The sequence below is a fragment of the Vitis vinifera genome, chromosome 19, assembly GCF_030704535.1.
Source record: "Vitis vinifera cultivar Pinot Noir 40024 chromosome 19, ASM3070453v1".
NCBI classification, from domain to species: Eukaryota; Viridiplantae; Streptophyta; class Magnoliopsida; order Vitales; family Vitaceae; genus Vitis; species Vitis vinifera.
The window spans coordinates 25,661,970-25,688,752 of NC_081823.1; the positions used below are offsets into that span (position 1 = coordinate 25,661,970).

Below are 26,783 nucleotides of genomic sequence, written 5' to 3' on the forward strand. Positions count from 1 at the left end.
CCAGTTGGGGTAGTCAAACACCCTCAGCCTTACTAGGGCTGAAATTTTGGTGATGCCATATCTTTGGAGTTATTGCACAACACCCAGTGTTTTAATGGCATTCCATAAGAAGAATGAATGGGTTATGAATTTTTTTTTTTCAAACTGACATGTAATTTTTTAAGAAAATTCTTAATGAACTTATTGAATTTCTTGACACATTAAAATTTTCTTCATATATTATTCTTTTAATCATTTTTCCTTTTGACAAAGTTCTGTTTATCAAACTTCATTATGGACTTCAATTCTAATTTAACCTAACTATACCTAATCTTTTTCCTATTGCTAAATTGCAACCCATGAAAGAAGACTCTTATCTTACCTTAAGTTTATTACCATCTACCCAATAAAATGGTGTGCTGGATTCAGCATCTTGAGTTGGACTCTAAGCAATATTGGTAGCATTATTTTAAGGCTATGTTGCTCGAAAGTGTTAAACAAAGGAGAAAAATATGCTAAAAAATAATTTTCATATCATGGAAAAAAAAAATATATATTATTTTCTCCTATTTGAATGTGAAAATTTGGAGAAAGTAAATTAAATCTTTTTGAATGTCATGCAAAGAGATTATATATATATATATATATATATATATACTCCAAACTTGTAGATTTATTGTTGTAAAGAGTGAATTTCTTGTAGATTTATTTTATTGTCATAGAGAGTGAATTTATTTTTTTGCCCTCAATTTTTTTATGGAAAAACAAATTAAAATAATTTTTTCATTTTTTTCTTCTATATTTCTTTTTTTTTTCTTCCCTCCAAATTTTTCACAAATGAAACAAAGTCTTCTCATAGAATAAATAAGTGCTTACCAATAGGAGAATAAAAATAAGTTGAAGAAAAATATCAATGACATGGAAATTGAACAAATCTTATAGTTTTGTAAAAAAAAACTCCAACTAAGAATTAAAAAAAAAGTAATAATATACATGTTAAGTTGTTTTATTGAAAAAATCAATATATGTATAATAAAATTATGATAATCCATAATAATTTACAATATTTGAACTCATATTTAATATTTAGTTTGCATATATTTATGATAATGCATATATAATAATATACATGTATTTCTCAAATATAGATTCATTGATTGTTTGAAATATTGTATCGATTGCTTTCTAATCTTTCTTTCGAGAATCATTCAATGAATTTTTTTACTCCTTTAATAGTGTCTAGCTCGGATTCTTTTGAATTAGTCACTTTGTTGTAACTATTATTCACTAAATCCCAAGAATCTTGAGATTTAAACAAGACACATTTGAATACATTAGGAGTACGTTTGACAATGATTTTATAAAGTGTTTTTAATATTTTTAATACTTAAAAAAGTAAAAATTTTCAAGTGTTAGAAATACTATAAATACTTCCAAGAATCAGTACCACCAAACACACTCTAGTTATCAAAAATTTTTACTTATAAATTTTAAGAGTTGAGGGTGAATTGAGTTATTATTTATAGCATAATTTTACCAACAAAATTACAATTTTCTTGTGGTTGTATACTTTCTTGGTATTCTAGCTTTGATTTGACATTTTACATTCCCTGATCTTCTAGCTCTAATACCATTTGTTGGAATACACGTAATTAGGTATTGATAATATTTTTTCTAAAATAATGTTTTATTGCATTTTATTATCTTATTTTTTAATATAATAATAAACTTATTTCTAATAAACTAATCATACTTAGACTATGACATAAATTCTTTTTAGACCAAAAGTCCTAATTAACATAAAAAAACATAAATAAATAACAATTTTTAATATTTTTAAAATTCTTTAAATTCTTTGAATTTAACTTTAAGTCGAATTATAATTTCAATGAAGCCCTCATATTGATGTTACGAGGTTATTTCCCTATACAATGGAGAATTAGAGGATAAATTGAGTTATTATTTATGATCATAATTTTACCAACAAAATTACATTTTTCTTGTGGTTGTGTACTTTATTGGTATTCTAATTTTGATTTGGCATTTCACATTCTCTAATCTTTTAGCTCTAATACCATTTGTTGGAATATACACAATTAGGTATTGATAATATTTTTTCTAAAATAATGCTTTATTACATTTTATTATATTAATTTTTAATATAATAACAAACTTATTTCTAATAAACTAATAATACTTAGACTATGACATTCATTCATTTTAGACCAAAAGTCCTAATTAATATAAGAAACATAAATAAATAACAATTTTTAATATTTTTAAAATTCTTAAATTTCTTTGAATTTAACTTTAAATGGGATTATAATTTCAATGAAGCACTCATATTGATGTTACGAGGTTATTTCCCTATATAATGGAGAATTAGAGGATAAATAGAGATTATACCTTATTTATTAATAAAAATTGCAATTTGACCACTATTTTTTTTTTGAGAGACATCTTTATGTACGGGACTCTTGAGATTTGCTTGTTTTATATTGAATTACTCTTCATTTATAAGATAGTGCATTAAATTCTTCTCTCCTTATCATAGAACCACGTTTTCCAATTTATTTTAATAATATAAGAAGTTGAGCTTGAAATCAGATGGTTTAAAAACCAAAGTTCCTTGAAAATTAATAACATAAAAAATAAAAACTAGGCCCCACTAAACTAGTTCTAAGTGGACAATGATAACTCCGCTGATTTCAAATCTCTACTCATTCATAATAAATATTCATATTTTTTTGAGTGGACAACTTATTTGAATTTAATTTCCATCTACTAATGTATAGTAAATAGTCATATGTTGGGAGAACTTAGAATAGTTATAAGTGGACTAGTTACTTGATTTGGCTTCACCTCACACATAATCAATGTTTATATTCTCTATTAGGTCCCACATGACTTAAAATAGTTCAATGTGAACAAAGGATATCTCTAATCTCTATGTAATGCACAATAAATATTCATATTTTCTAAGTAGATAACTTAAAATATTTCTAAGTGAACAAATTAGCTAAGTTGGAGTCTTCACCTACTACATATCTTCTAGCCAGACAACATAGTTGAATTTAAAACTCCGTCTAATTGCACAATAGATATTGATATGTTCTATGTGGACAAGTTCATTGATTTGGCATCTTCATAATAAATGTACATATTTTCTATAAGACTAAATGTGACTTAAAAATAGTTCTAAGTAGACAAGTTAACTTATTTGGAATCTCAAACTAATTCTAAAATAATCCCAAATGAAGAACTTGTATAATTCTAATTTATTAATGAGTCTAGTAATTTTTAAAAATAACTTAAAACTTAAATAGTGAACCAATTAATACCATAAATTTATGAATAAAAATTGGTGTAGAATGACTTTACTGTATCTCTTCTACATAGAATCATTATTTTTTAATTTGTTTCATTAGGCAAATGAACTCTAAATTAAACAAAATCTAATGCATTAGATTTATTAATGAGTTTAGTAATTTTTAGAAATAACTTAAAATTGAAATAATGATCCAATTAATACTAGAAATTTATGAACAAAGATTGGTCTAGAATGACTCTATTGTTTATCTTCTACATAGAATAATTATTTTTTAATTTCTTTCAATAGACAAATAAACTTTAAATTAAACAAAACTTAATGTGTTGGATTCATTAATAAGTTTAGTAATTTTTTAAAATAATTTAAAACTCTAATAATAAACTCATTAATATATATATATATATATATATATCATAAATCTATGGATAAAAATTGGTTCATAATGGCTCTATTATTTTTTTTGCACATAATTATATTTTTATATTTTTTTTCACTATAAAAATGAACTTCGAATTAAGTGAAACTTTGTATTGAATTTGTTAAAGGGTTTAATTTTTTAAAAAAATAACTTGGAATTCAAAAAATAGATCTAATCAATAAAAAAAAAAGATCAAAACCAATATATTATGAGTCATGACTCTACTATTTTCTTATATACACAACTATATTTTTAAAATTTAGGTAACTACATTTTAAATTAAGACTTAATTAATAATTTAAATTCTTTAATGAATTTTTAAAATTTTTAAGAATAATTTTGAATTCAAAAAATCGATCTAATTAATTGCAAAATAAATCAAAACATTAATTTTAGATTATTTTGTTTATAATTCAATAATAAATGTGTATATGAAATGAAAATTTTAACTCGTTTACATGTTAAAAAAGTTATACTTTATTTATTATTCATTTTAAATAAAATATTGTTAAAAATCATAATTATTCATCTTTAAAAAAAATCACCTTATATTCTAACATATACTAAAATAGTATATATATATATATATATTTATAAAAAATATCATTTACGATTTTATTATAATATTATTATTCATGTTTTACTAAAAACTATTTATTTTAAATTACGTAACAATTTTCATTTTTAATAATGTAACAATTTCATTTTTAATAAGACTTGAATTAAATTTAATTTATATTATATAAATTGTATTTGCAATGTTTTTACAAAACCCAAAAAAAAAAAAATTCAAAACTACTTATCCAAACAACTTTTTTGTTTTTTATTTTTAAAACCAACTTGTTAAACAGATTTATTTTTATAAAATACTATAAACCTGGTTTTGGTTTTTTAACTTAAATACAATTTTTAAAAACAAGTTTAAAAAAACATGATCAGATCCTATAAATTTTAATTTATAAGAAAACATATCTCTTGCTTAATATACTTAAAACAAAACTTCTTTATAGTATCTTAATTAATTATCAAATCAAAAGATAATATTATTATCAAAGTAAAACTACCAAGAAAACTATAAATTTTAATTTATATATATCTCATCTAGCTTAATATACTTAATAACATATAAAAGTGTTTTGTTACATTTAAATTTATGCACATAAAATTTTATATGACTATAAATCAAATCCTATGTTAATTTCATATTACATTTAAATACATAAATATCTTTACATGAAATCAAACTAGTTGTTTGGCTAGCAAGAAAATGAAAATGAAAGAGAAGGAAAAACAGAGCAAGGCTCTGTATATTCTATATATTTATATATCTATATACTTATATCTATATCTTTTACAATAGATGCAAGGGAATATATATAGAGAAGTTTTTCCAACCTTCTTAGCTAAGAAATCTTATGGTTGGTGGATTACAAGGAGAAGAATGGAAATTTATACAAAAATATCTGAAGAAAAGATCTAAAAGAGTCGGTTCACAAATATCCTAGTTCGCATGTAGATTTTGCACGTTGCATGGTGACTTGCGAAAATCTCGCAAGTTGATTTCGCAACTTGGAATCCATTTTCGCACGTTGAGCTCCAAGTTCGCAAGTTGCAAAATCACTTTCGCGAGTTGGGCTTCTCTATGACTGTGCGGTTGTATTCCATTTCCATTTCGCGCGTTGGAATTCCAAATTCGCAAGATGCGAATTTGTCCTTCAGCTGGATGCAGTTGTTTTGCGAAGGCCATATCTTCCTCATTTCAGCTCCAATTTGTACACCGTTTGAAGCGTTGGATTCTTGACTTCCTGAGCTTTGAAATGGTATATAGCATGTAGAAAATAGACTTCGGGAAGTGCTTTAAAAGTGTGAAAGAAGACTACAGCTGCTGTCCTCTGTTTTCTTCACTCTATTTTTCCTCTCTCCGTTGTTCTTTCCTTGCATACTTTGAACGACTTTGGCAAAGGGATATGGAGCTCCAAAGCTTGGTTCTTCATGAATTTGAGCTTCCAAAAGCTTTGCCATGAACTATATACAGCTCTCCCTCATTCTTGGATTGCTTTGGTGTAGCTAAAAGCTATCAAAAACACCAAAACTTAACACAATTTGATTAGAAACGATTGCAAGGGTCCTTAACATGTCAATTGAGTTAAAAGGTAATAATTACTACTCAAGAGTGTTTAAAAAAGCTAATTATAAGCTACAAAATAGCATGTTTTAAGTAGTAATCACTAGTTAATATTCTTACTTAGCTAGGTTTGAGCTTTAATATTTAATGGTGGATGATCAATGATGCTTGTCACCTTTGCATTTTTTTTCTAAATGTCTTTTATTAAAGAGTTTGAACTATTATACACGGATATGAACAAATTAGCTGATTTGAATTTTTATTAATATGAGCTTACCCATTTGGTTTTCTTCCCCAGTTTTATTTGCACCCCTGTGCTTTATGTGAAGAACTAATTAATTGATTACATCAATATGTTGTTTCTTCTCATGCATTAATTTTCTCTAAAACACTGAGTGGTTCTAAATTTCATATGATAAGAAAAAAGAGATCGACTATGCACCCTTCCAAACAAACTAATATTTTAAATTATGAGAACTTTGAAATATTAATATTTCTTTTTACTCAACCCTTAATAAATGAAAAGAATTTAGCCAATTTAATTATATATATATATATATATATATATATATATATATATATATATATATATATATATATATTCTCATGTTTGTTTTTTATTTATGGAAAATAAAAAACAAAATAAAATATTATTCAAATTAATTAATAATTTTATATGAAATGAGAAAAATAAATTTAATAAATTTGAAGAAGCATAAAAAAATTATTTAAATCTTTATTTTATTTTCTTTTAAATATTTTTTTCATGTTAAAATTAAATATAATTAAAATTAGTTCAAAATTTATGTATTTTCAAAATTAGTTTATTATTATTGAAAATAAAAAAGAAGTAAAATGAATTTAAAACAGTATATAAAAATAATCTATTAATTTTAATTTTTATTAAGGGTTTTATTTTTTATTTTTTTAAAAAAAGAAAATTTAAATAACATTGAAGCTTAAATTAACAAAGTGAATATATATATATATATATATATATATATATATTATCAAATGCGTATACAAAATTCAAACATATGTTTTCATAGGATGAATTTTATATTTGAGAATTATATTTTAAAAATACTTTCATTTAAAATAAAGATATTTTTTTGATATTGTTATAATTTTTAAGGAAATAAACCTTTCTTGACTTTTAAAACCCACTTTTAGTAGTTAAAAAGCTCTTCAAATCCCTTGTTATAGATAAGTATGTTTTTAATTCGTGAATTACTTAGGATTTAAAGAAAAATGAAATTCGTAGATATCCACAAACAAAGATGATGGCAATAGCAACAAATCCTTAGATAACAAAGCCCAATCCATTCAGTTGAGTAGTTAGGACTTTGCCCCAAGCCCATTATTTTGGTTGGGCCTAAGATGAAAGGAAATTAACTTGTAACCAAATATACTGTGTCAAAGAAACACAAGGAAGCATATTAAAGGAACTATATATTCATTACCCTCCAAAGATACAAAGTTTTGAGTACACAAAAGCTAGCCTTAGAGGATCGAAAACTTGTATATAACTAAGGAAATTGCTACATGCTAGTAGTCTATCCAAAAAAAACCAAAAAGAAAACGACAACAAGGGTTATATGCCTTGTTGATTGTCCTTCGTTACTTGCTCGGTATTTGGTTTTACTAGGTTCTTATCTAAAAAATTTAGGGAACTACAAAGTGAGTATAACTCAATGAATGATCATCTAATGCATGATCAATCCAAAATAGAAAGGATTTTCATCATGCATGTAACACTCAACATAGATAATATATACTATAACAATCAAGTAGACATACAACATTAGACAACCCGATGCACAATCAATCAAAAACATGTATAATTTGTAAAAACCCTAGTTTTAATAATAATACTCTTGAAGTTTCATTTTAATTACCTTCTTACTAAGCAAGCAAGAGCACCACCCTCTTGTGTATCCCTTACCAAATATGAGGTGTTGAAGGCATGTAGGCAAGTATGAGGTGTCGAAAGCATGCAACCAAGTATGAGGTGTCAAGGAGCATGGAACCAAGTATGATGTGTCAAAAGCATGCAACCAAATATAAGGTGTCAAAGAGCATGCAACTAAGTAGGAGATGTCAAAGGCATGCAGACAAGTATAAGGTGTCGAAAGCATGAAACCAAGTATAACGTAAAAGCATATAACCAAGCATGAGGTGTTGCAATGCATACAAACAAGTACAATATGTCAAAATGCATGCAACCTAGAGGACACTAAGCCGCCTTCATCACTTGACACCTAGTATGGTTACTAGGCTAGGTTTAAGTAACATTCTTCACCTAGCCATTACCTTGTCCACATGATAACCTCTAGTAGCAATTGAGAAAAATTTGCATCCATATCAGGACTTATAGTAGCAGCCAAAGCATATCCATCTCCATATTAGCACATATGGTTGTGACCAAAATCAATTCACACTTTTAAGCATTATAGGCTCAATTTTTTTTATAATTTTATAACCTTATAGTTGCAGCCACTCTTAACTGCAACTATACACTACCTTTAGTTGCTAGTAAAATGAGGTTGTGGTCATAGTTTTAATACTTATGGCCACATTTTTACATGTGGCCGCAACTATAACATTTTTCTATACCCCCATATGATCACACCTTGTTGTGGTCTATTTTGTTCGCATCCATATCTTATAGTTGGGCTAAATTTTTCTTTTAGCTAGCTGTGGTTAGTGGCAACAACCGAAAACCCATTTTCTTGTAGTGATTTAAGAGTTTTGAGATTATAATAACTCATTTGATCTTCTCTCCTTATGGATATAAGTGTATTTTCATTAAATCCCATGATTCTCATTTATTTATTTATTTTTATTTTTGTTTATTGTTCCCTTAATTGAGCATAACATATTGAGATGATTATATTTTAGAGTTTTCAATAATATATAATAGGCCTAAAGGATATGGAAGTTTATGATATATACATGAATAAAAATACTCTTTCACTTACAAATCATCTAGTAAAAAAAAAAAATGTAATAATTAAGTGTGTTTAAAAGGGATAAAGATTCCATAGTAGATTTTTTTTCCTTCTCTTTTCATAATATAGGCAATATATGTGTATTCTCTTCCATGGACAAATTAGTTGATTAAGAATATTAAACAACATGCAAAATATTTATTAGAACAAAAAAAGGAATTCCTTGAATATTCAATATTTAAAAAAAAATTGAACAAAATAAAAAACTCTCTTACAACTTGTCAATATGAATCTCCAAGACATAATTGAAGCTTTGTAATCTTCATTGTTATAGCTTTTCGCATTGGCTTGGTAGTGATTACATCTATAAATATATACTTATATATATATATATATATATATATATATATATATATATATATATATATATATATGTTGAAACAATTGTAAAATAACTTTATCCATTTAGCATATAAGTACCTATTAATGATTGTAAGCAAGATTTGACACACAATTACCAACTCATTTTTTTTTAAATAAAGATAGAAAATTTGAATAAAGGTAACACAATTACTTTATGAAAGAGTTGCAAAATTATATATAGTGCCAAATTGTTAGATTATTAAGTTAGGTAATTGCTAACATGTTGAAACTCCTTTTAAAGAGACTTCACCTTCAAGATAAGGTTCATATACTTCATTTGATGTTGTAAAAATTATAAATATATAGAACCTAGAGATATGTGAATACTCTAAGACCTTATGCTAAAAAATTCAATAGATTATGACATGCATATATATGCTAGAAAATATATTAGGGTATGAATGGTATCAATAAGCACACAAATTATGGTCAAAAGAAGGAAGGAAAATGGAAATAAAGAAGATATTTTTTTCATCATAAATCCTTTAGATGCAAATGTAATGGCATAGATGTCAATCAAGGATATGATATCAGTAATCCAACTGTAGTTATTGCTTGTTTTGGGAAGGGACAATTGTATTTTCAACCCATATAGGGTTGATAATTAAGGTAAGGTCCTCCAACCACCCATAATTGATTATAAGGATATGAGATAGTAATTGACAAAAAAACCCCCTTGGTTCATTTTTGTCTTTCTTCTATCACTCTTCACATGCTACTATTCTTTCTTATTTAACCATTTTTTTTTCATTATTTTTTTAAACTCTTTTATAAATAATTTAAAAATCAACATTATTTTTTATTTTTAAATTATAAATAAACAAAAATTATATTAATGATTCAAAGACTATTTTGGAAAATACTTTCTAAAAAAATATTAATTTAAATAAATAAAAATTATCTTGTACATTTATTTTTATCTTTTACATTTTAAAAGTAAATAATTTAATGATTAAAATACTATTTTAAATAAATATATTCACTATTTTAATTTTTTTTATACTAAAAAGTATTTAAATTTTTTTTTTTACTATTATAAAATAAAAATTTTAATTTTTTTTAATCTTCTTTCTTCCTTATTTTAATAACTTTTTGAACATAACTTTTAGTGATAAGTTATATGAAATGTTACAAATTTGATTATTAAGGATTTTTTTTAATGATTTGAATTAATTGAAAATTTATTAAAATAAGAAAAAGAAAAAGAAAGGAGAGGATGAGTGGAAAGTGGAGAGTTTTTATTTTAAGTACTCAATTAAAATGTTTTCATATAACCTAACTTTAGAAGTGGATTATATCAATACATAGTAAAGATTGAATTTTTCTTATATAAAAGGGTTGAAATGTATATTTACTTATTTTAGATGAAAAAAAGTAGTTAAAAATTATATAGATTATATTTGAGTTTGGTTTTAAAATATTTTTCTAGTTTTTATTTTTTATTTTCTATATTGTCTCTTTTTGAAAATATGTTTAATTAAAAAATGAAAACTATTTTTTAAAATGAAAATTGAAGACCTTGTTTAGTGCTATTTTTTTTATATGAAAATAAAAAATAATAACAAATTTTATTTATTCATTTATTACGCCACTGTACAATTGTATTACATTAACTGTACAAGGGAAATGTACTAAGTGTACAAAGGTGTACAAGGCTACCATTTGTGAAATATTATAATAAATTATGAGTCATTCCTTTATTTTTCTTATCACTCACGAATTGTATACATATTTCATGCACTTTATTTAATTTCAGCATGGAAATTCCAATATTTTCCCCAATAATAATATTTGGAGAAAAAAAATTGACCTTAAATCATCTACCATCTTCTCAACTAAATCATTGGAAATATGGTTAAACACTTCTACGTGGACACATAACTTAGGAGGAATATAAAATTTGTGTCATTGTACAAGGGTATTACACTAATTGTATAAGGGAAATGTACTCATTGTACAAAGGTGTACAAGATTACCCTTTGTGAATTATTTTAATTGATTCTAAACTACTTTTTTATTTTCCTTGCCACCAAAGGATTGTACACCTATGTCATGTACTTTATTTAACTTTCACATGAAAATTCCAATATTTTTTCTAATAATGATATTTGGGGAAAAAAATTAACCCTAAGTCATCCACCATTTTCTCAACCAAACCATTGAAAATATGATTAATACACCTACATCGACATATGACTTAGGAGAGATATGAAATTTGTGTCATTGTACAAGGGTATTACACTAATTGTACAAGGAAAATGTGCTAAGTGTACAAGGGTGTACAAGGCTTCTAATAAGTTTTATATGATTTTTAAACAACTTGAGTTTGATATTAAGACGATTATTGATAGTTTTTTTTTCTTTTTTTACCAAACCATGTCATTAAGACATTCCCTACAAAAATTAACACATAGGAAATAAAATTAAAATCAATCATGTTTGAATTGTTCATTATAAGTAAACTAAATGAAATATATATTTTTACTATTTTGCTTTTATAAATATAATTTCATTGTTATCAATAGAGATTAAAAAAATTATATTTAAATGGAATTAAAAATAAACAAAAATTATTTTTATAAAATTTTATTTTTTAAAATCATTAATTTAAATTATGAAATTAGTTTTAAAATTAAAAATATTTGTTGTAATTATAGTTTTGAAGATTTCATTATTTTTATCTTATTACTTTGAAAAAATTTCTTTAATAAGAAAGTATTTATTTTAATGGTTTTAAATATTTAAATCTTTATTCAAAAATATTTTGGATTAATGTGAAGAACAATTAGGTAATTTTGGAATGGAGAAATTTTGAATATTTTTGAAGACTTTAATTCGACCAATTACCCTATTTACACTTTCAAAATTATTGAAAAGTTGGTAAATTAGTCTTAGAAATATTGTCTTTTTAATTCAGAGCATTCATCAATTTGAAGTTGCCTATCTAGTCTAATAAAGTTGCAAAACCATAATACTTACACTTCTTAGAATTTCCAAAATGGTTACATGTTGAAACCCCAATTGTATTGACAGCTTTTAAAGCTTCAAGGGTTGTGAGGCACTAAAGCACTTGAGCTTAATACTTTATGCTACCACACTTCTAAATTTTCAACAACTTAGAGAGAAGTCAAGTTTGGCAGCATCTGAGAGAGGCATTGGTCCATGAAAAATCCTCACTTTCCTTTTTTGCTTTAACTTGGCAACAAGTACATTTGCAATAAAATAATTAATACATATGACAAGTAAACAACATTATAGAAAATAGAGTATAATGCTCTTAACAAATTGATAGTAAAATAACAATACAACATTCAAAATAGGAAACATGTTAGAATTGCAAGCAATACACCTGATTTGAAAGAAAACAGAAATTTTGAATGCTACTAAATTCTTTAGCCATGTAGTAGATATGAATTTCTTAGACACAAGAAATGTTTGTGCCAAGGGATATTCACAAGATTCTTGACTAAGGCAAAATCTGTTATAAAATAGTAGTTCAGTCAACCCTAACATTTTCCCAAACTCTTACAATGCAAGACTTAAAGTAATATGATCAATTTGGTCTTTAATTACTAATCAATTGAGGATGCAAACTTTTCAAATTAATCATCTAAGTCCTTTTTGATCTATATGCTAATACATACAAAATTACCATATAGAATGTAAACAGAGCATATTGATAAAAACAAAACCATAACAAATCACAAGAAAGATTGGGATTTCAAACCTGAACTAACTCTATATTAGTCCAATCTTCACCAAATATCAATATATAGGACTTAAGATTATTGGGCCAATCTTCACCTATTTCCATTTTAAGTCTTTCTAATATACATGGATGATAAAAGATCATAAGTGTCTGCAGGGATATGAAAGAACCAATCTCTTATGACAATGATGTGAATCCAAGGTAGCTATCAATTTTAGTGTATGTAAGTGAAGTGAGGATGCTTATCAAATTTGGTATCGTTGCCAAAATGGAGAAGTCCTGAATTATGGGTGTCAACTGAGGTTTGGGTGAACCATCTAGTTTGAAAGTGATGTCAATTTAAGATAGCCATGAATTTGAAGCTCTGTAAGTGGTGCAAGGTTACCTATCAAGTCTGTTGAATGTTTACAAACCATAACAGTCTCCAATTGTGAGTGGTTATAGGGTGCTAAGGATGCACGTCTTGCAGCAGTGATGCTAGTTCGGGATAAATATAAATTTAAAGGTTTTTGTTAATGAAGATAGGCTGCCTATCAACTCCGATAATGTTGCCAAACCAGAATTGTCCCAAATTATAGTTGTCTGTAGAATGCTGAGGGAACTCATCTGGTGGTAGTGATGTTAGTTAACAACAAAGATGAATTTTATGTTGTGTAAGTAACTTGAGGCAACATATCCAGTGTGCTAATGTTGCCAAACCTAAACAACACATAATTGAAAGAGCTTGAAGCATAATAACATGTTAAAGCAGCTCAACTAGGATAGAAATTATGTTATTTATGTCAATTCAAGACAACAATTTGAAGACCCAATGTGAAATCAGAATACTACCACAGAGTTCCTTACTTTCCAATTACTTTTGAGAAGTTGTTGAAACCACGTCATTATTCGGTTTTGCTTTGACCTTAAAACAATTATATCTTCAATAAAATAATTACTCTAATAAAGCTCTTGAACATATAGAATGCAAGCAGGAAGTAACAAGAGTATACATTGATCATAACCATTAAAGTAAAAGCACTAGAAACTTATGTAGTCTTCAAGAGGAGTGAGGGGGTTAGAATTGCAAACATCATACCTGAATTTAATCGAAACCAAAAGTTCTAAGCATAATAAGATGACTTAGCCATCTTGAAAATGTGAATAAATGCAAGCTTTTTAAGAAAGGTGATATCTACAAGAAAATAGTACAATCAAATCTAGTTGTTTCCCAAACTCGAGAATGAAAAAAACTTAAAAAGTTACGATGGAAGTTCGCATTAGCTGCATAAACATATATAAACACAGAGCAAAGGGAAGGAAAGCAATGTAAAACTTTTCCTTTCATGTGTGCTGATGGATGAGAATCAGGTAAACAAAATACAACATTCTTATAACATTGACCACAAAGTAATATAAAAAAAATGAAGTTATTGAAAGCAAGAAGAGGGTTTGGATCATGAACTTGAAGTACATTATAGATGGCATTATCAAATATCCCTTCAATTCTTCATGAATTAGCAACAAATATCTAGTCAATATCGGGAACATGGGAATGTTGAGGGCACATACTTCTAGCAGTGATTTATATTCAAGGTAGACAATGACTTGGAGCTCATTAAGAGATCTGAAGCTACCATGGAAGAGACAACTCAAGCTTTTAAGTCCTTAGGATTATCCTTACTCTATAGTAAATCAAGTTTTTTGCGATATTTATTGTAAGGTCTCCATAGTGATGAAATGTAGAATCTGTTGATATAGAGACCTAGTTTATAGAAACCCTCAATTCAACTATTCAAGGAAGGTTGTGCCCAAGCCCCACAATCGTCCTTTTTTGCATTGATTTGAGAATATTATATCTGCAGTAAAATTGCTACTCTGACAATATTTTGAAACATGAAGAATGCCAATACAAAATAACTTGAACAAAATAATTCTTATGCTACCTACTGATTAACACAATAACAAGCATGATTTTTAGGGAAAAAAAATAGCTAAATTATGATACATAACAATAGAGAACACTGACATAATAGGTTTGTTTTAGTGATATTTTTAAAAAATAATTAACAAAACAGTTGATACACACAAAGCAAATACAAGGGAAGTAGTTAAGAAATTTTCTGCTCTACAAGTTGCATCTTTCTCAATCCAGTTACCGTCTTATCATATAAAAAAATTAAGAAATATAATCATAACTTGTATGATGCTCTCAATAAACAAATAGTAGACAGGGATTACTTAAAACACAAGGCAGAAGTGTTTTTTGCTTTAGCCATCTAGTAGATATGAATTTCTAGGCCATGAGAAAATTTTAGGTCAATCTAAAACTTTTTATTGTGATTTTAATTAGAGGAATGGAAGAATGCAAGAACTCATTTTAAGATGGACCAAAGAATAATCACAAACTTCTAAAGTGCGGTTAAATTTTCCAAAAAAAAACAATTAATTCAACTTTTGAATGTAAAATTTAAATTGATTTGAAGACAACAAAAAAAAAAAATCAAACTTACTTGTTTAAGCATTTTATCAAATGGATAAGGTGTGAACATAAATAAATAAAAAATTAGTTTTGTTTTATATGCTAATGTAATTTCAAGAAACTTTTGCTCAACGACATAGATGCTATTATTTTAGGAACAGTTTGCTTAATGACCCTTAAGAATTTTTTGCCCTGACTTGTAAATAGACTAATAATGTCTTATTTCATTTAATCTAGTTCTTTATTCCATTCTCTACAAGAAATTTTAGCCCTTTTTAATAAATGAATGGAATATTGCATGGGTGTAGAAAAAAATAAAAATGGTTTGACGCCTATCTTGTTGAAACCAAAAATTTATGAACCTCAAGATCATCTGAAACATTAGTTATCCTAGGGAATTCTCTTTTAATCACCTTGACAAATAAGGTGCACTAGTAATGGTATAGAAACAGTGACAAGAAAAACACAAAAATCTAAAATTCTACCTTAGAAACAGGGTTCTCATATGTGGCCAACCTTCCTTTGATATCTTCTGATATATTGAGAATGTTGCATTAGTTTCTTTTCACCTTGTCATGGTGTAAGTGGTTCCGAGGGTTGCTTATGAGGTGGAAGCAAATTAATGAGAAAGGATTTCAAGTGTGAGAAAATAAAGGCTATGCTTAAATGAGAAAAACACCTAAGAAGAGTGTGAATTGAGTTTTTCAAAAACTTTTTCAACACAACAAATTCAAGCACAATATAATAAAAAATAAAGAGATAGAGTTAGAGAATTTAAACTCGGATTTTATAGTGGTTCGGCATTTCCTTGCCTACGTCCACTCTCCTCAATCTCCTAACCGAGTGAGGGTTCCACTAACTTGAAGCTTCAACCAAGCTTCCAATTTCCTTTACACTTGGATTCTGGCTCCAATGGGCTCTTACATAATCTCTTCAACATTCAAACCTCTTGAAGGATTTAACACTCAATTTTTACAAGAATGAATTCCTCAACCTAGGTCAATGATAGCTCAAATACAAATCAAAGCTAGGATGACTCACAAGGGTGCACTAAAGGATATGCACATTAGCTGCCAGTCTTTTGTCTGTATAAGAAAACAAATATATAAAATAACCAATAATAATAATAATAATAATAATAAACTTGAATTTTAATCACTCAACTGTGATCAAATTTTGTGAACCATTAAAAAAGACATTTTGAATTATTCTAAAAAAAACACCAAAGAAAATGTGATATCCAAAAGAACTTGAATGAAATTATTGAGAAAGCAAAAAAATGTAATATCTAAAGAAAATGAACATAAATAATTTCATATAGATATTGAATAAAAATGAAGCCATAAGAAAATGAGAAGAAATGAGAATTCCATACTTGAAATGGTTCTCCTTATTGACGGAACCTTCACCAAGTATGGCCTTTGTATTCTTGGGCAAGTATTCACATGTTTCCCTTTAGTATCTTGCGAGTAGGTGCATATAATGAAAGATTTTATGTGTGGAACACATCTCTTCCAAAGTGATGTCGATTCAGTGCAATCACCAATAGGAAGGTCTATAAGTGAGTTGAAGTTGCCTTTCGAGTGCAGTAATGTTGCAAAACAAGAGTAGTGTTCAATTTGAGTTTGGATCATATCATCTGTGCATCCAATAGATAGAGACTTCAAGGAAGAGTAAAGACAAAGCATTAATTGACATAGCACCTCAACTCACTAAGAGATGTGAGGTTGTCTATCTAATTTGATGAAACTACTAAACTAAAACACTTAGGTTATGTTTGGTTCCCTAAAAGTACTAAGAAAAAAATGTTAAGGAAAATGATTTTCTCATATTTGGTTGTCTTTTGAAAAATACCAAAGAAAATCAAATATAAATAAAATTAATTAGAAATTTACACATTTTTCAAATGATTTAATCTTTATATTCAAGAGTTAAAAAAAGTGAAGTGAGTTTGAAGTAGCATACAAAAATAATTTATTGACTTTCACTTTTTTTTCCTTCCACTTTTCTTCTCTATTTTGTTTTCCTCACATTTTCCCTCAAATTTTCTAAGAACCAAATAGAGCTTAAATGATTTTTTTTAAGAATATTTGGAACAGTGACATGATAAAGCCAACCTCACACTCATTATCAACATAAGCTGCTAAACTACAAGTCTACAACATAGATGAAGTACTGAATTCATTAACACCATTCTCTATTTTGCATTTACTTGACAATTATTGCTCTAATAAAACATTTAGACTACATCAATGGCTAAATTGAAAAGAGAGCAAAATTTCTTTTGTATCAGGCATCTAGTAAATACGAATGTTTGGATCATGTGAAATCTTCAAGCCAACCCAAAGTTGTTTCCTTTTGGAATCCTTTGGCCATTAGGTTAATGGTAAGCTTCTTAAGAAAGGAAGACTCTATGACCAATACTATTTATATTAGAGCTCAATATTTCCTCAAACTCTTAGAATGCAAAACACTCAAGCAAAATGATTTGAAGATGTAAACATTTTCAAAGGAGTAAGCATTTAATAAAACAAATAAGGTGCAAATAAAAAGAACTACCAAAACAAATGAAAACAGAGGATTTTTGAATGTAAGATAATAAAAATGAAGTCATAGAAAATAAGAAGAAAAGTTAGGGATTTCGAACCTGAAAGGCATTTTGTATCAGTTCAATCTTCATGGATGTATGATATCAATTTGTGGGATATGAGCAATCTTTGCTTAGTCTTCACTTTTCCTTTCAGCAGCTTTCCTCTAAGTGTGAACAAATGCAAATTGTTTAGTGTTTGCAGGCTTTTGAGGGAACATATCTTTTGACAGGGATGTCAATTCAAGGTAGCCATGAATTCCAAGTTCTGTAAGAGAGGTGAGGGCATCTATCAAGTGCAGTAATATTCCAAACACAAAACAACATTTAAGATTGAGAGTTGTCATATCAAACAGTTTTTTCTCAAACTCTTAGAATATAGAACTCCAAGTAAAATGATTAGCTTAGTGCACAACATTACAATTTTTCGAAAATCTGGAAAATATTTTCAAAGTTATTGATGTGAGCATTTAAACAAACATATGAGGTGCCAATATAAAAAACTTTTGCTCAATAACATGGATGTTATTATTTTAGGAACAATGTGCTTGATGACCCTCAATAATTTTTGGCCCTTACTTGTAAATAGAATAATAATGTCCTATTTTCATGTAATTTAGTTCTTTATTCTATTCTCTACAAGAAATTTTAGCCCTTGTTAATAGATGACTGGAATATTGCATGGGTGTAAAAAAAAAAAAAAAATAGTTGGCACCTATCTTGTGGAAACCAAAAATTTATGAACCTCAAGATCACTTGAGACACTAATTATCCTAGGGAATTCCCTTTTAATCATCTTGACAAATAAGGTGCACTGGTAATAGTATAGGAATAGTGATAGGAAAAACACAAAAATCTAAAATTTGACCTTGGAATAGGGTCTTCATATGTGGCCACCCTTCCTTCGATATATTCTAATATATTGAGAATGTTACATTAGTACCTTTTAACTTCGTCATGGTGGGAGTGGTTCTAGGTGTTGCTTAGGAGGTGAAAGCAAATCAATGAGAAAGGATTTCAAGTGCTTAAATATTTCCTTGGGCTTTTCTATGATAAAAGTATGCTCTATGATCACAAGTTGGGCCTCCTCGCCTGAAATGCCTGCACGCAATAACAATTTCAATAGTGAGAAAGACATGAGCTAGTGTTTGTATTGTTGTAGGCATGTAGGCAAGTGATACAAGTTTACCTTTTCAATTTGTGAGCTAGTTCTACTAGGAATACCTTATCTTGGTCTCCCCAAATTATTAAGGTAGGCTGCATAACAAGTAAAGGCAAATTGTAACATAACAAAGATGATATAAGTAGAATTAATGGATTGTAAACTAGATGAATCCGAATTCAACCTGTGGGATCTTGGGTGGCTCTGAAAGTTTCCGATCTTTAGGAATATCTTGGATCAAATCTTTCTTCTCTTCTACAAACTCTATGCACATTACTTGTTAGTCTTATTTTTGTATTAGCAAACGAATATATCAAATAACTACTAATGATAATAAGAATAAACTTGAATTTTAATCACTCAACTATGATCAAATTTTGTGAATAGTTAAAAATGACATTTTGAAATTATTCTAAAAGGAAAAAAAAAAACCCCAAAGAAAATGTGATATCCAAACAATTTACTTGAATGAAATTATTGAGCAAGCAAGAAAATATAATATCTAAAGAAAATGAACTTAAATAATTTCAAATGGATATTGAATAAAAATGAAGTCATCAGAAAATGAGAAGGGAGGATTTCATACTTGAAATGGTTCTCCTTACTGATGAAACCTTCACCAAGTGTGGCCCTCTGTATTCTTGGGCAAGTATTCACCTGTTTCCTTTTGGTATCTTGCAAGTAGGTGCATATAATGAAAGATTTTCCATGTGGAACACATCTCTTCCAAGGTGATGTCAATTCAATGCAGTCACCAATAGGTAGGTCTATAAGTGAGTTTAAGTTGCCTTTCCAATGCAGTAATGTTGCAAAATAAGAGCAGTGTTCAATTTGAGTTTGGATCATATCATCTGTGCATCCCATAGATAGACTTCAATGAAGAAGTAGAGACAAAACATTAACTAACATAGCACCTCAGTTGAATAAGAGATGTGAGGTTGTCTATCTAATTTGATGAAGCTGCTAAACTAAACTAGAACATTTAGGTTATGTTTGGTTCCCGAAAAGTACTAAGAAAATAATGTTAAAGAAAATGATTTTCTCAAGTTTAATTGTCCTATGGAAAATACCAAAGAAAATCAAATATAATTAAGATTAATTAGAAATTTATACATTTTCAAATTATTTAATCTTTAAATCAAATAGTTAAAAAAAAGTGAAATGAGTTTAAAGTAATATATAAAAATAATTTATTGACTTCCACTTTTTCTCTCTATTTTTTCCCTCGAATTTTCAAGAAACCAAACAAAGCCTTGATGATTTTTTTAAGAATATTTGGAATGGTAACATGATAAACCCAACCCCATACTCGTTATCTAACAAAAGCTGCTAAATTGCAACATAGATATATGAAGTGTCAATATAAAAGAATTACCAAGACAAAATGAAAACATAGCATTTTGATTCTTAAATAATAAAATGGGAAGAAAGGTTAGAGATTTCGGACCTACCTCCATTGCAAATAGGCATCACTGTTGAAACTAACATGTGGGATATGAGCAATCTTGGCCCGGTCTTTACCTGTTTCCTTGTTGTATCTTTCCTCTAGGTGTGGATAATGACAGAAATAAAATGTCTGCAGTTTTTTAAGGGAATAGATCTCTTCTGGCAGTGATGTCAATTCAGAGCAGTCATAAATAATAAGTTCCGTGAGCGAGGAAAGGCTGCCCATCCAGTGTAGTGATGTTGCCAAACCAGAGCACTTAACAATGTGGAGAGTTTCGAGAGTGGAAACATATTGAAGCGGCTGCTCTGGGAGAGATATCATACCATCAATCTCCCGTATACGCAGAGACTTCAATGAAGAAGAAGCAGAGACAAACATGAACTGTCTCAGTACCTCTGCTCTGACTCCACGCAGGCTTAGTTCCTCAAGACGAGGTAATGATGCCACATTGAAGGATGCCAAGTTTGGGCAATCATGGATCGTTAATCGAGAAAGAGAAGGAGATGAATGCAGTTCCAAGGATTGAGAGTTATCATACCAGACCTCAGTATTTCCTCAAACTCTTAGAATGTACAACTCCAAGTAAAATGATTAGTTTAGTGCACAGCATCAGCAAATATACCAATCTGGAAAATTTTTCAAAAAGTTATTGATGTGAGCATTTAAACAAACATATGAGGTGCCAACATATCCGAATTTCTGCATTTTGATTCTTAAATAATAAAAATGGGAAGAAAGGTTAGGGATTTCGGACCTACCTTCCGATACATATCCAAATCACTGTTGAAACGAACATGTGGGATATGAGCAATCTTGGCCCGGTCTTTACCTGTTTCCTTGTTGTATCTTTCCTCTAGGTGTGGATAATCACAGAAATAAAATGTCTGCAGTTTTTTAAGGGAATAGATCTCTTCTGGCAGTGATGTCAATTCAGAGCAGTCATAAATAATAAGTTCCGTAAGCGAGGAAAGGCTGCCCATCCAGTGTAGTAATGTTGCCAAACCAGAGCACTTAACAATGTAGAGAGTTTCGAGAGTGGAAACATATTGAAGCGGCTCCTCTGGGAGAGATATCATACCATCAATCTCGCATATACTCAGAGACTCCAATGAAGAAGAAGCAGAGACAAACATGAACTGCCTCAGTACCTCTGCTCTGACTCCACGCAGGCTTAGTTCCTCAAGACGAGGTAATGAAGCCACATTGAAGGATGCCAAGTTATGGCAATATATGATCTCTAATTTTGAAAGACAAGGAGATGAATGCAGTTCCAAGGATGCCAAGTTATGGCACTTACGGATCTGTAACGTTACCAAGCCAGAAACATGTTGAAGTAGCTCCTTCGGGAGAGATATCATATCATCTATGCTTTCAATATACAGAGACTTCAACGAAGCAGAGACAGACATTATCTGCCATATCACACCATATCTAACTGTGAACAGAGATAGTGTCTCAAGAGAGTGTAAAAGAGCCACTTTGAAGGATGCCAAGTTAGGGCAACTTCCGATATGTAATTGAGAAAGAGAAGGAGACGAATGCAGTTCCAAGGATGCCAAGTTATGGCAATATATGATCTCTAATTTTGAAAGACAAGGAGATGAATGCAGTTCCAAGGATGCCAAGTCATGGCAATTTCCGATCTCTAATTTTGAAAGACAAGGAGATGAATGCAGTTCCAAGGATGCCAAGTTATGGCAATATCTGACCTCTAATTGAGAAAGATAAGGAGATGAATGCAGTTCCAAGGATGCCAAGTTATGGCAATAGCTGATCTTTAATTGAGAAAGACAAGGAGATGAATGCAGTTCCAAGGATAAGAAGCTAGGGCAATCGATGATCTCTAATTGAGAAAGACAAGGAGATGAATGCAGTTCCAAGGATGCCAAGTTATGACAATTTCTGATCTCTAATTGAGAAAGATGAGAAAATGAAGGACCTTCCTCTGCTAGTAAGTCCATCCTCCACAATTCCTTCAACTTTGGCATGTCAGAGAGTTCGAGCGATTCAAGAGATGGGAAGAGTGGCGTTGTTAATGAACCCTCCTTTAACTCCACCGCTTCTTTCATATCATCAAGCTTCAAAGACTTGAGAGAAGGGAGTTGAGAAAAGGGTGGCAGAATTTTGCATCTTGAACATCTCGAAATTTCAATTTTAATTAGGTAGGGAAGCAGGGAACCCAACCCATCATTCATCATCCAACTTGGAAACTCCGTACCTCCATAACCTTCTATAAAGATATCCTTTAGGTGTTGGTGTGGTTGAAGGCCTTCCATCACTGACTTATCACCCTCATCCCCCCCACCTTGGCCCAACCGTTTCCATTCCAATCTCAAGGACTGAAGATATTGTTTTCCTTTCAAAATTTCCCCCCTGGATACCAGTTCAACATCCCTCACGTTTTGAAGATTACTTATGCATAACCCTCCTCTTAGTTGGTTAAGGCCTTTCAATTCACTCAAGCTACCAATTTTGTGATTCCTTAACCGCCCTATATCATTCCCAACCACAAACAATGGTAGACTTTGAAGTAAAGTCAACTTGCCGATTCCATGTGGCATATGAGTCCAGTCAAAACATCCATTATTCTCCAAGTGCCTAAGATTGATCAATTCTTCTATGTTGTCTGGAATTCTTTTTAAACTCCAACATCTTGTGAGTTTTAGTGTTTGCAAATTCTTTAACCCTGTAATAGCATTTGGAAGTATCTTAAAATCATTGTAGGAAAGATCAAGATACCTTAAATGACTCAATCTGCCCAAACACTTTGGCACCTTCTCTACACCCATACCACTAAAACTCAATGCACGTAGACACATAAAACTCGGAAAAAATGAATTTACAATTGTACTATTTTTATAAGAATATTTACAAAGAAAGGTTCTTATGGATTTTCCCTTTAGAGCCTTTATCATAGGATTTCTCTCTTCAAACAATGATACATGACGAGCTTCTTCTGGAATGTTATTTACATCACTTCTTAAAACAAGGATATCAGATCCTACAATTGATTGTGCAAGATCATGTATAAGGTCATGCATTTTACAACTTAATGTATCATTAAAATCATCTTCAACCTCTTCCAACAATGACCTTGACAATAATTCCTCAAAATATTGATCCCCTATATCCTCTAATTGCTCATTATTATCATTTGAAGATTGAATATAACCTTGTGCTATCCATAGTTGTACCACCAACTTTTTCTCAATCTCATAGTCTTTTGGAAATAGAGCACAATATGTAAAACATTGTCTCAAATGAGTTGGCAAATTATCATAACTTAATTTCAGCACCCCTACAACATTCTCATTTTCATCTCCGAGTGACAGCAAATTTTTATTGTTTCTAATAGACAACCACTGCCCCGGTTCTCTTTTAGACCGCAATATCATTGCTAAAGACTTAATAATGAGAGGAACTCCCTTACACATTTTTGCAATTTCTTTTCCAATTTGGGTGATGTTTGTATGCACATCCTCCTCTCCATCTTTAAATGCGATTTTTGAAAACAACCTCCAAGAATCGTTTTCATCAAGACCTTTCAAATTAATTGGAAAATTATCTCCCATGAGTGATGCAACTCTAGGTTTTCTGGTGGTTACTACAAGTTTACTACCTATAGCACCAACCATTAATAAAGTTCTCACGTGATCCCATTGTTGAGGATTTTGATTCCAAACATCATCGAGGACTAGCAAGTACCTCTTTTGACTTATTTTTTCATGAAGCTTAGTTTTCATAGTCTCCAGACTTTCAGCACCCCCATCATTCAGAGATTTTAAAATTTTTTTGATCCACATATTAACATCAAAACCATCACCAGAATCATCAGAAATGCAAGCCCATATCTTAAACTCAAAATGATTGACCACTCTTTCATCATTGTATACCAATTGAGCAAGGGTGGTCTTACCCAACCCCCCAATGCCTACAATGGCAACAACCGAAAGCTTTTCTTCACCGTTGGACGACAACAACTTCCCTATTATCTCCTCTTTGTTTTCTTCTCTTCCTACCATTTCAGATTTTAACACGAATGAATGGGTGTCTCTCCCACTATTCTCCACCCGTGTGTGTAGTACTATGTCCCGTGGAGTCAGATTTAACATGGGGATTTCTTTTGCAATATCATCTATCCTTTCTTTGATATCCTTGAGTCTATGACTCATCTTAAAACGAAAAGCAACTTGATTTTCAGATGAGAAGAAGTCACTGACCTGCCTTGCCAATCCTCCTCGCTGAAGATAATGGGTTGCATAGTCATCCAGCAAGTCATCTGCGTCATAAACAACACCTCTGAACCTCCGGACCCAATCTTTGACTGCACGATTGCTCTGCTGCTGCTGCTTCTCCTCAGCATCCAAAAGCACAGCCTTGATGGTGCCCAGTTTCCCATTGAGCTTGGTCATCTCCTTTGGAACACCATACATGGATCCAATTTCTTGAAACGCCTTGGACCCCAAGTTGGTCAAAATGTGCTCCACAACACCGAATGGAATTTGGTCAGCCATTTTGGAACAACTCAAAGTTGCAGAAAGCCAAGAAAATACAGCACGTACAAGATGAGAAGCTGAGGGAATTGTGAGAGAATAGGAAACAAAGCAAGAGATATCTTTATAGGGGTGGATGGGATGGGCCAAGTCACATGGGTACTGGCTGATATTATGGATTCGGTGGACAAGTCAACACGGTAGTCAATATAAAATTGATGTACCATTTATGCTCCTGTACTTCATTCATTTTATTTTTTTTCGTAACATTCAGTTACTTTTGGATCCGAAATTTGGAAAAATGCTAAGGTTAGGTTCGGTTCTCAGGGAAAATAAATAAATAAATAAAAAGGTTTTCTCTTTGGTTTCACTTTAATTTTTTTTAAAAAAAATTAAATAAAATTAAAATTAATTAAAAACTTATACATTTTAAAATTATTTAATCTATATATAACGAAGAAAATTAAATAAAATAAATTTGAAGAAACATATAAAAATAATTTATTAATTTTAAATTTTTTTTATTTTTTTTATTTTATTTTTTCTCTTTATTTTTTTCCCTCAAATTTTTCAAAAACCAAACATAACCTAAAAGAAAGGGAACAAATTTATTATTTTTAAATAATATGGAAAAAGATAAGGGAAAACAACATTAACAAAAAAAGAAGGAAAATACTAAGGATGTGTTTGGTTCTCCATAAGTTTAATAGAAAATGTGAAGAAAAAAATGAATAAAAATTAAAGATAGTTTTTAATTTAATAAATTATTTTGTATGTTCTTTAAACTCATTTTATTTATTTTAACTTTTCAATATAAAAAATAAATAATTTGAAAATACAAAATTTTTTAACTAAGTTTAATTATATCCGATATCTTCAATATGAAAACCAAACATTAAAAAATAATATTTTTTTTATATTTTTTGTTGTCATTTTCCAAGAATCAAATATAACCAAAAATATTTGAGGAAAGTTTGGAAATCAAAACTACATTGCAAAATAATAAGACAATTTAATTTTCTTTTTCTTATTTATTCCATACACATGATTTTTATTTCATAACCCTTATAGTGGTAACACATTAAGGATGAAAAGTTGTGAAATATAAGAGTAACTTAAAAAAAATCAAAAATCAAAAATTAAATTGCTTATGTTATTTTTATTACTTAAATGTTAAGTAAAAAAATATTAATTTTTAGTTTTTTTTTTTTTCAAATTTAAAAGATGAATTTAGTTGTAAGGGTGCATTCATCTTGTGAATTACATACATGGATAATATTTTCATAAAATATGTACGGGAAGCCATGATAAATAAATATAATTATTAATTAATTTATAAAATAAAGCACAATCATGTAAAAATTAGAAAAAAAAAAAAAAGAATTAGAAGATTTTATTATTTAAATGAGGTTAGTGATCTATCCAACATTTTATAGTATTATACAGTATGTAAAGTCTCCAAATTAAAGTTAGTGATCTCCAAATCCAAGTCCCATGTGACATGATAGAAAATATGGACATTTATTATTCATTAGATGAAGAACTTAAATTAATGGGTGAAGATTTCAAATCTATTAAAATATGGATATTTATTATTGCTCATGATCAGGTCACATGTGTACTGATATGAAAAAAAAATAAAAAAATGTGAATTATTATTATGGATACAACATGATTAAGGGTTGTTGAACGGCGGT

General features: G+C 29.1%; 1 protein-coding gene across 6 annotated transcripts; it reads right to left on the reverse strand.

The window, feature by feature from the left end:
* Nucleotides 1-16,182: 16,182 nt before the first annotated feature.
* Nucleotides 16,183-25,193, reverse strand: LOC100251296 (putative disease resistance protein RGA4). 6 transcript variants are annotated; one of them, XM_059735413.1, is made up of 8 exons: nucleotides 21,352-25,193; nucleotides 20,598-21,219; nucleotides 19,733-19,997; nucleotides 19,331-19,410; nucleotides 19,174-19,241; nucleotides 18,928-19,085; nucleotides 18,045-18,252; nucleotides 16,183-16,482 (listed from the first exon to the last, which is right to left on the reverse strand). In XM_059735413.1, exons 1-2 carry the CDS (start codon nucleotides 25,105-25,107, stop codon nucleotides 21,190-21,192), a joined length of 3,786 nt encoding a protein of 1,261 aa, XP_059591396.1. In that variant the 5' UTR covers nucleotides 25,108-25,193; the 3' UTR covers nucleotides 16,183-16,482; nucleotides 18,045-18,252; nucleotides 18,928-19,085; nucleotides 19,174-19,241; nucleotides 19,331-19,410; nucleotides 19,733-19,997; nucleotides 20,598-21,189. The 6 variants fall into 6 exon arrangements, with proteins under 6 accessions (XP_059591396.1, XP_059591393.1, XP_059591397.1 ...); XM_059735410.1 differs by lacking the exon at nucleotides 16,183-16,482 and adding an exon at nucleotides 16,687-17,036 and having other exon boundaries at nucleotides 19,331-19,401; XM_059735414.1 differs by lacking the exon at nucleotides 16,183-16,482 and adding an exon at nucleotides 16,687-17,036 and having other exon boundaries at nucleotides 18,045-18,151.
* Nucleotides 25,194-26,783: the final 1,590 nt, after the last annotated feature.

What these genes read in the sequence shown, in the direction of transcription:
- LOC100251296 (XM_059735413.1), bottom strand. Translation starts at nt 25,107, where the DNA reads ATGGCTGACCAAATTCCATTCGGTGTTGTGGAGCACATTTTGACCAAC. An exon ending in ATTTGGATATGTATCGGAAG is followed by an intron (nt 21,220 to 21,351) that starts GTAGGTCCGAAA and finishes AAAATTTTCCAG; the next exon opens with ATTGGTATATTTGCTGATGC.